The sequence below is a fragment of the Hydra vulgaris genome, chromosome 02 (assembly GCF_038396675.1).
Source record: "Hydra vulgaris chromosome 02, alternate assembly HydraT2T_AEP".
Classification (NCBI taxonomy): Eukaryota; Metazoa; Cnidaria; class Hydrozoa; order Anthoathecata; family Hydridae; genus Hydra; species Hydra vulgaris.
This window is the reverse complement of record NC_088921.1, coordinates 67,927,501-67,940,766: the sequence shown is the minus strand read 5'-3', so window position 1 is coordinate 67,940,766 and position 13,266 is coordinate 67,927,501. Positions and strand designations below refer to the sequence as shown.

General features: G+C 27.5%; 2 protein-coding genes across 2 annotated transcripts in view; both read left to right on the top strand.

Annotated features, from left to right (window-relative positions):
* Window positions 1-1,134: 1,134 nt before the first annotated feature.
* Window positions 1,135-1,860, top strand: LOC105843555 (GTP-binding protein Di-Ras2). Its single transcript, XM_065789729.1, has one exon. It carries the CDS (start codon window positions 1,135-1,137, stop codon window positions 1,858-1,860), a length of 726 nt encoding a protein of 241 aa, XP_065645801.1.
* A 6,469-nt stretch (window positions 1,861-8,329) lies between these two features.
* Window positions 8,330-13,266, top strand: part of LOC101239935 (voltage-dependent L-type calcium channel subunit alpha-1D) — a 109,418-nt gene continuing 104,481 nt past the window's right edge. The window contains exons 1-2 of the mRNA XM_065791769.1: window positions 8,330-8,543; window positions 8,787-9,173. Coding sequence (XP_065647841.1) covers window positions 9,055-9,173 — 119 coding nt within the window. The 5' untranslated portion in view covers window positions 8,330-8,543; window positions 8,787-9,054. The remainder of the gene's footprint in view (window positions 8,544-8,786; window positions 9,174-13,266) is intronic.

The following is a 13,266-nucleotide window of genomic DNA, read 5'->3' as shown; positions in this document are numbered from 1 at the left end:
TACAAATAATAAAATATTATTATTGTTATTATTGATGTCTAACAAACAGAAAAAATAGTTCTATATATAGGATTTGTGTGTCAGATTACTGCAAACATATCTAAAAAACTCTTAATGTTGTAATCTAATCACTAAAAAGTTAAATGAAATACTGTTGGTCATACCATCTCAACAGTATTTCATCATAGTCATGTGTGCTTTTTATTGACAAACGAGTTAAAAAAACTTGGCGTTTTTTTAACTCGTTTAACACAACAAAAAGTTAACATAATTTTTCAAGTATTTAATGAAAAAAAAATCATTCGAAAAATCTCTAAAACCTGATGCGGTAGAGAACAAAAATCATCTCAGATGTAGGGTTGTCAAAATCAGGTTGTTTATGATAGAAAGCGCAGTGCAAAACTTATTGTTAATTAAGATTTTTTCTGCCTTAAACATTATATGTAACGACGGTCCAGGAATTTTTAGTGGGGAGGGGGATTTTGTATTTTGTATCACATTTGCGTCTTCTAATATAAAATAAAAAATCCTCCTTTTCTAAGATATTTTTGGACTTTCAGATTCTGGTGGGGGGGGGGGGGGTTGCTTTAAGCATTAAAATTAAATATTTACATTTTTATTTAAGAATTAAAATTAAATATTTACATTTTCATTTAAGAATTAAAATTATATATATACAATTATACAACAATTGATTATGTATGACGTCTGTATCTGCTGTAACAATGTACTACACTAATAATGATTAACTACAAAGAAAATGGTAAAGCTCTTTACGAGCTTTTATTTTGTTTTAATTTATAGTTAAGTATTTTATGACAATAGAATAAAATCTATAATCTATTAGTTGGTTATTATATTCATTTTTAATAATTATGTCAAAAATGATATTATTTTATTCACCAAGAAAAAAGAAATAAACTTAATCTGTTTAGTAACGGTAATTTTTGAGTTAATTGACGAATTGTTTTTAAAACAATAAAGACAAAGTGAAGCAAAAAAAACATTTCGTAGTAGCAATTACTCATAAAACATTTTTTTTAATATTATTTGCATTTTATGCGTCATTTGTTAAATTTTTATTTAAAAGTTGTTTCTATTTCCGAGCGGAAAGTTTTCAAAATGAAAATAGTAATGTTAGGTAAAGGAGGCGTTGGAAAAACTAGTTTGCTTCATCGATTTTTATTTGATAAATACAATTTTAATCATATACCTACGATTGAAGATAACTATCAACAAAGTATTAAAGTTGGCAAGCATACTATAAATTTTACAATATTAGATACATCAGGAAGTTATGAGTTTCCTGCAATGCGCAAGCATGCCATTCAACATGGTGACGGATTCATAATTGTTTTTGCTTTTGACGATGCAGCGTCATTAAAAGAAGCAAAAAAGTTGTACGAAGAAGTCACAACTCTGCAACCACTTACTCCTGTCGTTATTGTTGGAAATAAAGTTGATACAATACTAGGCGGAAAGGGAAGGTTGTCACAAGATGAAACTTTGATAACAATAAAAGAGTGGGGAGGAAAAATACATTATTTTGAATCATCAGCAAAAATTAATTATAATGTAATTTGTGTCTTTAATACGCTTTTACTGGATTTCAAAAGCATAAATTCAAAAGCAAAAAAGAACAAACAATTTTCACACATGTTATCCACCGCAATCATTTCTCCTCAGCTGTCGACAGAACCGTTAGTAGCACAAAAACATTTACTTCAGCCATCTTTATTAAACTCTGCAGATAATAAAGAATCCACCAAGATAGAAAAAACAAAGCGTAAGCGATTGTCAAAACTTTTTACATTAAAAAAAAGTAAAAAGTTAAAAAAAAAAGATTGTGAACGTTTGTAAAAATTTTAAATTTTAAAGTATTAAATGTCAATCCAAGTAAAAGCAGTCAAGTAAATCAGAGTGAATTATCAAAACCATTATATAAAGAACGATATAGCAACGATATTTTTAAATTTTTTTATTGATATAATATATATATATATATATTTTTTATACAACCTAAAATAAATATTTTTTAAGAAATATTTTGAATTAATTTTGAAAAATCCTTAACTTCAATTTTATTTTATTTTAAGATTTTCTTAAAATAAAATTGAAGCAAAAAATTTTGTAGCAAAAAAAAAAAAAAAAAACTAAGCAAAAGTTTTATTCAGATTCGAATGTGAAATAAACGTGAAATAAATTTATCATGTTATGGGAAAGCTATTATTATCTATATTTGTGAAAAATTTATTTTAGATATTGGCCAGAAGCTCAAGACGTTTTTTAGACATCTAAAAAACGTCTTTTGTTTTAAAATAAAAAGCTCAATATACTCTTTAAGTACAAATACTCTACAATACTATTTTTAAATGAAATATCGAAGTTCTTCAATTTTTAAAATAATGCGATTTAAGGTTTGAAACGTTTAAAATTCTCATTATAAAGCGAAAGCAATGATTTTCTAATAACTCAAAGTCAACAAGCAGTTCTTTAAAGATGCTTTCAGATCTGTTATACAGTTCAACAATCTTCTCTTATGTATCTTTTTAAATATTTTTTTACTTTGGATGATTATTATTTTGTTCATACCATATTACGAAACAGTCTTCCATCGAGAAGTTTGTTGTTATTAGCAAAAGGTACATACAAAGAGCAATATCAAAGTTAGGGAAGTTATTATGCACACATTTCCTGTGAATAAAAATACCTAACTGTTTAAAGCGCATAAAGACATTTTTATGGAGAAATGGAATTCAAGTTGTTTTTAAATAAACAACTTGGATTCATGTTTCTCTCCGCCAGGCTTGATAGTCCCAGATCCGAGTTTCACTAATTTAGAAACCGAAGAGAGATTGCAAGCACCCATTCTCCGATTAAGAGAGGATGCATTGAGATAAATCACTGCAATCAAGCTCTCAACACCAAACTTCTGGGAAAGTGACGATTGAGTGGAAAGTTCATGTCCACAGTCAAAGGGAGTTTTTTTAAATTCTCAATAAGCTTTTTAAATATTTCTGTGAGCTAACTTTATCTGTTCCTTTTTTTTTATGTAGTTGAAAACATTCACGCTTTGACTGGACAAACGTCTCCAGAGATTGGATGCTGGCTTCTGGAGATTGGATTTATATATATAGTCAACGAAATTCTGCACACAGGCAGAATTTCGTTGACTAGTGCGATTTTGCAGCGAACAAAACAAGTGCAACTTTTTTGGTTTGTTTAATTTTCTTAAGTCTGGCTGTGTCAACGTCACGGAAGTTTTTTAATAATTAAAGGAAGTATCCAGAAGTTTCCAGAAGTTTCCAGAAGCATGCAGAAGCTTCCACAAGTTTCCAGAAGAAGCATCTGGAAGCATCCAGTAGCATCCAGAAGTATCTAGAAACAATCAGAAGCATCCAGACGCATCCAGAAGCTTCCAGAAGCATCGAAAAGAAGCATCTAGAATCTTCCAGAACAGGTTCACACAGGTTCATTTTACTATATAAGAGACATGTAATTCAGTCAGTATATGTAAGTCAATCAGTCAGTATTATCAAGATAGTTTATCGAGTTTTTTCAAAGTGTTTTATCGAAGAACATCAATAAAAGAAGTGTTTCATTACATCAATACAGTCCACATCCAACCAAGACGTTGTGTTCCACAGAGCATTATTGTATCATCACAAAGTAAATGTAACACGGTAAGCCTTGAGAAGCGTGATTATTTATTTTTATTATTTTTATGACTTCAAGTGCAAAAATGGCTCCCGTCAGTCTTGGATTAGAAATAAGAAAGAAAATTATTGGCGATTACGTAAGTGGAATGTCACAAAAAAGTATTTGTGATAAATATTGCGTGAAAAAACGGACCGTATCAAGACTATGTTCCAAATATCGTTCTACGGGGAAGTTGACAGCAGATAACAAAGGTGGAAGACCGCGTTCCACCACTTCTAGAGAGGATTCTATGATCGTCAGATCCGTCAAGAAGGATCCCTGGATATCATCAGTCGACATACAAAAGCAATTAGAGCTGCCTTTATCGGACCGAACAATCAGACGACGTGCTGTTGAAGCCGGATTGTTTTTCGACGCCCTGCAAAGAAACCACTGATTTCACTAAAAAACCAGAAGAAAAGACTCCTGTTTGCTACATCTCATATTGAATTGAATGTGAGGAAATAGCGAACTGTCCTGTTCAGTGATGAATTGAAGTTCAACATCATTGGGAGCGATGGCGTTTGCCGTGTACGTCGACCGGCCGGAAAACGCCTCGATTTACGTTACTGCCATAAGGCCGTGAAGCATGGTGGAGGCAATTTAATGGTCTGGGGGTGTTTTTCTGCTAACGGTTTAGGTCCAATACATCGAAACGATGGAATAATAGACCGTTTCATGTAGAAAAATATCCTTAAAGATGTTTTGTTACCTCATGCTGAATGGAATATGCCAATATAATGGGTTTTTAACAAGACAACGATCCGAAACACACTGCAAAAGTAGTCAAGCAATTGTTTCAAGACAACCACCTATCGGTGATGGATTGGCCGCCTCAATCTCCGGATCTCGACCCCATTGAGAACCTGTGGGAGATTGTCAACCGCAGAATTAATCGTGAAAGTGTTCGTAATAAGGATCAACTGTTTGAAAAAATCCAAAAGGCCTGGGCAGTGATTCCACAAAGTTTCATTGATCACCTGATCGAATCTATGCCTCGAAGATGCAAGGCTGTGACCGACAACAAAGGATTCGCTACGAAATATTGATAGCGAAATACAGCTTGGTCAACATTTTGTTGAGTTGCACTTGTTTTGTCCGGAAAGAAATCAACTTTTTTTTAATACTTTTGATTAATTTATTAATTTTCGTGTACAAATAATGAGCTTTGTGATGAATAAAACTTGAAGAACTTTGTCTCTAAACAGTTACATAGTTATTTCTCTAAATTGAAAAAATGCAGCACTTTTATATAAAGAAACGAAATTAGAGTTATTTGGTTGCACTCGTTTTGTCCGATACTGTATATATATATGTAATGGTTGTTATTAATAAATAAAAAAACGTGGGGACTCGTAGAGGACAATAAGGTCTCTTTGTCGAAAACCGCTAAAAACTGTGTTAAAATTTACAAGATATTTACAAGATAAATAATAAGTTAACAAAATAAGAATCTTTCATCAAGAGTATTTATACTTGAAGATAAACGGAAAAAAAATAAATAAAATAAAATGGAATTCCGTTATAAATACAAGATCTAATATATATGTAGATAACAGTTGTTGATGATAAATATATGAATTTTATAAATTCAGGTTTAAATAGAGGGTAAAAAGGAGGATCACTAAAAAATATCAGAAGTATATTATTAAATCGTCAATTGTTAAAATAAGTTCTATAAACTTCCATTTAAAAAAAAAGTAATTACTTTGATAAATAAAATCCTCAGTAAAATTTTTTAAAGCTATTTTATTCCATAAAAATGGTTCGCAAAAGTAAATACAAAATTTAAAAAAGTTTATTCGAAAAATGGGTTTATACTATTATATATATAAAGCTTAATAAAATTGTCGTAAAATGTTCTTAGTATTATCTTTCGATGAATAGAAATTATGGAAACAAATTGGGGATGAAATGGTTTTACAATTAAACTAAACAAAGAGTATTAAATATATAAGGCTCATATATATGAAAAACTTTCATTTCAAATAATATAGACTTGGTATATGAAACGGTCTTTAAAATATATAAGATACATGCTTCTGCTGACATTAAGAGGTATAAGTTTACTTTTATTTGTACTACCCCAAGCAATGTTTGCATAGTTTATGTAGCAATGAATAAACTAGAGATATAATTGTACCAAAGTATGTTTATTTAAAACATTTCTTGCTTTGTACAATATTCCAATACTTTTTGAAATTTTACTTGATCAGTTTTTAATACGATTTTTCCAAGTAAGATTTTCATCTACACAAACACCTAAAAAGTTGGTTACTGATACTTTTTTAATTTGTCAACAAAAAGGCGTGTTTATACGCAGTTTATTTTTTTAAATAAAAAGATGGAAAAGAATCCATTAAGTTTTATCAATGTTAAAAGATAATATGTTAGTCTTAAACCAATCAGATATTTTGATTAATTCTTTGTTGACGTAGTATGAAAAAGAGTAGGAACGCGTTTGTGTGGCATAAATAAATTAGTATCATCAGCAAACATAATTGTTATTAAATCTGAGGCTTTATATAGATCATTAATATAAATAAGGAAAAGGAGAGGTCCTAATATATATCCTTGAGGAACTCCACATGTAGTATTTAACAAACTTGATATAAATGTTTCATCAGCGTAAACAAATTGTTTACGCTGATAATTGTTGGTTATTTCGAATTGTTCACTTAATTTATAATTTTTAAGAATTTCAGTATTGAAATTTTCAAAGTGAACGAAAAGGGTGGATATTATATTTATCTTAGTTTATCTTAGGTTCTTATCGGAAAAGAAGGTTAAAACATAGTCATTTTTTGTTGTTGTTAGTATAACTTATTGTTATGTTTTAAAATTTTGTATGTGGGGGATTGTTTTGATGCTTTACAATTAGCGTAGATTATTTACATGTAGCGAGGTTTATTTACATGCAGCATGGATTATTTGCAAGTAGCGCAGACTGTTTAAAGGTAGCGTGAACTATTTACAAATAACGTGGATTATTTACAAGTAGCGTTGATTATTTACAAGTAGCGTACATTATTTACAAGTAGGGTAAGTTTACAATTCACGTGAATTAATTACTATAATGACTTTTTTCATTGCTTAATTAGCATTTATTTGTTAACAAAATTCTGCCATATACAGCGCGTATGCTCTGCAAATTTCTGCTATGTTACTATTCAAACTTGCTAATACTTGTTACTAATAGGAAAAATAAATACAGATGCTTTCAAACGAAATTTTCAATACCATATTTAAAAAGTTTACCTTTTTTTAAAAGAACTTAAAAAAAAATTGTCAAAAAGTTAGTTTCAAAAACTTTATCTCTAATTGTCTTCCAATATCTGTTAATCCTTTGAAATATTTTTATCATCAAAGTAATTAATAATTAATTTACTTAAACCAATTTTGTAGAATATAAACTTTTGATGTTGTATAATAAATTTATCGAACATGCCTTTTATTGATTTATTTTATTGATTTATCAAACAATACCTTTCTTTATATCCTTTGCGCGTTAGGGGCGTAAGGCGTAAGGGGTGGCAATAATTTAGCAATTATTATAGTTGACATGCTTTTTTTCTTGCCCAATTTTAAATCTGCTTTCTGGTGCCAAGTTTTTACTATTAAAATGCACCAGCAATTTAAAGTAAAAACATTTTAATTAACCAAATAAAATACCACCTTATAATACTGGAATGTCACCCTTATAATACTGATATATGAAAGCTAAAACAACGAAAACACCAACAAATTCGCAACATATTTAATTATTATTTTTTTTTTGTTGTTTATTTTGTTGTTGTTGTTGTTGCATGGCTACCAAGTGGGTTGGGGGGAGAGGAGGCTAAATGGACGTGCCACGTTTGTTAAAACTTGTTAAAATTGAAGAAAAAAATTCAAAACTTAGAGGACCTTTCTTAGAAATTGGCAGTTGTGCACCCCCCCCCCCTTCCCCTTACGCACTCACCCTACAATCCGGTGTTGTCGGCCCTGTGTTTTATTTTGCTTTTATTTTTTATTTGGTTGTTATTTTTTATTTTGTTGTTATTTTTTGTTTAGTTATTATATTTTATTTCGTTAATATTTTTAATTTTTTTATTTTATGTTTTTTTTTTTATCTTGTTATTTTTTTTTTTTATTTTGTTTTACTTTTTACTTCATTATTACTTTTATATTTTGTTATTAATTTTTATTTTGTTATTATTTTTATTTTGTTGCTACTTTTGATTTTGTTGTCACTTTTCAAACAATAGTTGCTTTATTTTATCTATTTGCTATTATTTATATATATTTTTACATTTTTGTTTTCTTCATAATACTTTAATTATCATTCTCTGTTGTTTTAATCATTTATCTTTATTGTTTTTTTAAATATCTATCTAAATTATTTTTTTTTAGATAAATTTTTTTCCCCAATGAATTCGATCTTAACTTGAACTTCAAGCTTATACAAAATTGAAACGAATGCATTTTTTTCTTTTCATTTTTTTATACGTTCTAAATTTATCAATTTAAAAATTCACTTAGATACCAAATATAGCGCCAATATGGTTTGCTTCTCAAGACTTTTATCAACTTAAAAAACCTATTTTCATCTGATTATCGGGATAACAAAAAAAATTTAAACTTTATAATAAAAAAAAAATCTTTAGAGTTAAAACAAAAGAAAAAGTGGTTGAAACATCAAAATAAAAGTTCTGTCTAATTCATATTATATTGTTGTTATACCTTTGGTTGCAAACTTTGTTTTTAAAAAATATTAAAATTTTTCTTATATGATCAAAATTTTATTAAACTTTGATCGCTAGAATTTTACTGGCTGGATTTGTGTCAGGTTTTTTATTTGTCAGGTACTTTTAGTTTTTGATTTATTACAACCCCCTCCCCCGCCCCTTTTTTTAAAAAAAAAATCACCTTAGACCATTTTTAAGTTATTTTACACTGAGGATCTTACTCATAAACTTGATAATATTGATTTTTTCAATTTCTGTAACCTTTTTGTACCACTCAATCAGTAATTGTTTTGTAAAAAAACTTTCTTTTTATCAATGAAAAGCAGATGGCTGTATTATAAATGAATGTGTATATTTCAGCAATGAATCAGATATTTGTGGAAGATCAGTAACGTTAGCTTTATTTTCAAAACACAAAACAGAAACAATTGAAACGAAAATGTGTGGCATTTTTAAATTTTTACAGTAAAAGCTGTTTTTCATTCTAATATAGTCACGAAGGTATAGAATATTGAATGGATTGAGTGCATCAATAACAAACTGGAAATTTTTATAAAGAACAGTCAATCGTTATAAAACGTCAATTTTTTAGACTACCAAAAAAAAAAAAAAATTAAATGTATGCAAAATGATAACCAATGAAGTTGAACTTCGAAGAAGAAAAAAAAAGAAAGAACACAACTCTTTATTTATATTTGGCCCAAGAAACAAGTTTCGTTTGCTGGTCATTCAGATCACAGAATCAAAATATCTTTTCATTGTTATATTAAATATTTTAATGTTTTTTTTTGAATACTAATTTTTTTTTTTTTTTTTTGCAAAAATGAACTTAATGGACCAAATTTCTTTCTGTCCAAGGTAAATATAAATAAGTAAAAGTTTTTAGGTCTTTTGTTTTGTTTTGCTATTAAATTTGTGCTTTTTGAATTACAAGGCGTCTTTAGCAACAGCATACGTGACTGAGAAATTATGTTGAAATACTCAAATTAAAAAAATAAATAAAAAGAAATCAAGCCAAATCACAATATTAACTAGAAACTAAATCATGCATGTCTATGCTGAAAATTTATCTTTTTATTATGTTATTAAAATCAAACTTTGTATGCACAATTTAGGTACAGAATTGCTTCTCACCTTTTCACCCCTTTATTATGTGTAACTGTTGCCGTAGGCAACATGTTATGTAAGTATGTAATAGTAAAGTGATGGCTTTAGAAAAGATTTGTATTGATGTAGTTGTTTTTAACCAAAATTTTACCAAAATTTTTAAGTTTTACAGACAAACTATAAAATTAGATTAACAAGTAAAGTCACTTAAACAAATAACGCTAGTCAAAAAATAGTAGTAGTAAAAAAATCTTTTTTTATTTTGAGTAAAAACATAAAGTTGTTGCCGCAATAAAAACTGATTACGGAAACCAATTTTATAAAAAGTATTGAGTTGGGAAAGTTTCGGAAAAGTTCTTTATGACTGAGAAATAAATAGAGTAGTAGAAGTACATCAGAAAAAATATGGTTTATTCATTATCACTTTGCACGCATATTTATATTTTTATATTATTATTATTATTTTTTTATCATATTAAACTAAGTTTCTGCATCGTTTTTTAGACCTATAACAGAAATATTTTCTTTCTTTCATTTTTTATTTTTATATTTTTTTTCATTTTTTACGTCAGAGAATCACTTGATCTCGAAGAAAGCCTTTATTTATTTAAAAAAAATTCTTTATTGACTTCGGAATGATTTATGCAGTTTTCGGAGAACATCAGAAAAACTATTATTTGTACATATACTTCTCACTTTGCGGAACATTGTTTTAATTTTACCGAATAAACGAATGAATAATGCTAAAATATAATTTTTGCATCTTAGCAGTTGTTTTATTTATATTTTAATATTGGTATTTGTTGTTACAATGAAATAAGTTAGAGCCTAAACTTAAGAGACACATGGAACGTACCTATCTTTTCAAACAAGATATTTAAATAATGTAAAATAAGTTATTTAAAAAGCAAGCTTGCAAAACTTGCAAAAGTATAGACTACCAGGCCAATCATATTTTCGTCAATACGTTCTTTTGTAAAAACAAAAACATTCAATAGTTTAATATAAATTAAATAAAGCATTCAATAGGTAGAAATGTTAATTAAAAAAATAGTCGTGATAGTTTCGTACAGGTTATCTGTTTATAAGTACCACTAAACATCCAAAAGAACATAAAATTTTCATTAAGTTTCAATTAAATTAAAAACCATAATAAAAATGTTATTAGTATTTATGGTGGTTATAAGAAAATCAAATAAACGAACAAAAAAAAACTGAAAAAAGATTTATAAAAACTTCAGAGTACCTTTAGACACAAATGTTTCTCAAATCAATGAAATTTTGTATGTTTATCAAATTTTATTCAGTTTACACATGTTACATATAATAATTTGATAGTAATCATTTATGTTTATTTCAAATTTGTTATTAAAACTTTATGAAGAGAGATCAATATAAGTATCAATACATATAAGTTAAATTTATATCTTCCATTAAGGTTATAATGTGTTTACGTCTATCTTTAAATGATTATGCCAGCATATTTTTTTGAATTAAAAACATTTTAAAGTTTTGATGGCTGTATATTTAAGATGTTTGGGTAGCTGATGAAGGAGCGGATTAAACCAATGTATATTAGTTTAAGAATGTGTTTGACGCACATACTAACTTAATTTTTGATTAGATATATTTTATTTGGAGAAACCATAAATTTTCACAAAAAATGGCTTTCTTTTTAAATATTTTATCATTTAAGATCAGTAAAAGATTTTCATCTTGTGTTTTTTAAGAAACAGTGAAAAGTTTATTTACTGAGCGTAAAGTAAGAGTTTGCTATTCCTATAAATGACCAGTTTAACCAACTGTTTACTTAAATTTTATTCTTTTTTTTTTTTTTTTGCCGTGTTAATATATACAATTTTATGTTACTAAGAAGATATATAGCTGACAGGGGCGAAAAGAAGACTAGTATATCTTATCGCCAAGCCCCTTGATAAGTTCCGTAAATGCAAAGTTCAATTTAAAAATGAGCAGTTCCGTTAACTATATAAAATAAACTAACGTACATTGGTAGCGTAATAAATAAAACATCTATTTTTAAAAAATAAAAAGAAGCGCTATTAACTTAAACATATTCTTCTAAAAACACGGAAATATTTAATTTTTATTTATTGAAAAACCATAAATTAATTTTTTTTTTTTTTTTTTTTAAGTAATAAACTTCATAACACAAAACAAAAGTCTGAGCTTCAAAAAATAAAAAGAATAACAACACATATTAAACAATATTTAATAATCATATTTGCATAAAAGTTCTTGATATAATTGTCTGTCAGAAATAGATTTGTATTATCAACATAACTGGTTTTAGTTTTAATAACGCATTAGAAAGTTATTTATACAAATTAATAACAGAAGTGGACCAAGCATAGTTGTGGCTAGGCTACCTCACAACCCAGATGGGGAACCAGCGTGTTTAAGAGACCCATTTGCAAATTTAGTGACCCTTTTGGAAATATAGAGGCTTTTTTTTTTCGAATCTCATAGTGAAAAAATATTTTAAGAAATTGAGGCCCTGATGACAAGTTGTTTTTTTTGGAGGAGGGACTACGATCCACTAGCCACGGCACTGGAATCAAGAATCAAATTTTGAGAAACTCCTTATAAGACATTTAAATCTCCATTTTAATAATTAGTTTTATGCATTTTTTGTTTAGCTTTGAGAATTCAAATAAGTATTTTTTAGATTACTGATATTATTGATTTATTTATTTTAAAAGAGGTATTTTAAATCAAAGTCATTTTGTAATAAGAGACTCTTAGGTTCTTTCTTGAAATGTTCCAAAGAGATATTATTAACATTATTCTTTATTGTAATAAATTTAAAAAAAATTTTCTATATAAACGGTGCACGGTATTGGATTAGGTAAGAGCTTAGTTTTAAATTAGTTCTTGGAACAACATTAATTTATTAATCATAGTTTATATATACAAACTATTATTTTTTTGAGATTTATATTTAACATAATAAGCGTTGCCAACATTAATTCTTTTAGATAAAGAAGGCGAACTTATTATTTTTTTTTCTTCTCTTAATGCAATTAATGGCTGACCATGTTTTCTTACTACTAAGTTTGCATTTGATAATTTGATTACTTTGATATATTTTTTATGTTTTTAGTAATTTTTTTCATTATCAATTTTTATTTTTATTTTAGAAATTTTTTATAGAGATTTCCATATTTACAACACTTAAGTTGTAATTATATGTTTTGTTTGCGATGTTTACAAATTTACATTAATCATGGAATGTTTTGCTCACATATATTTAAATTTGTTCCTCAACAAATCCAAACAAATTAAAATATACGAATTAATATTAAATAATAAAACTTTTCATTTTAATTTTAATTATTGTTAACATTTAGAAATTATAAATTTGTACAATTATTGTGAAAGTAAATGACAATAAGAATATTCGAAGATATTCTCAATAAAAACATCTCCATATTAAGTTTGTACGGCGTTAATCTAGTTACTTCAAGCGTCAATGTTTAAAGAAAAGCTTTCTTTAAAAATATGGAATTTTTTTTTACCGTGCATTAATGACAAATGAAAAACTACATGAGATTTTACAACTTTTGTACAAGAACTTGAATTTCCTTCAAATTATCAATTCATTACAAACGTGTGTATGCTTGGAAGTTATGACAGCTTGAAGCTTTTCAACTTTACTAAGGCTAGTAAATCTGTTAAAATTTTTGTTTAGTTATAAGCATTTGTAACTTTAACT

Coding starts and splice junctions, on each gene's coding strand:
- LOC105843555 (XM_065789729.1), top strand. CDS start 1,135: ATGTTAGGTAAAGGAGGCGTTGGAAAAACTAGTTTGCTTCATCGATTT.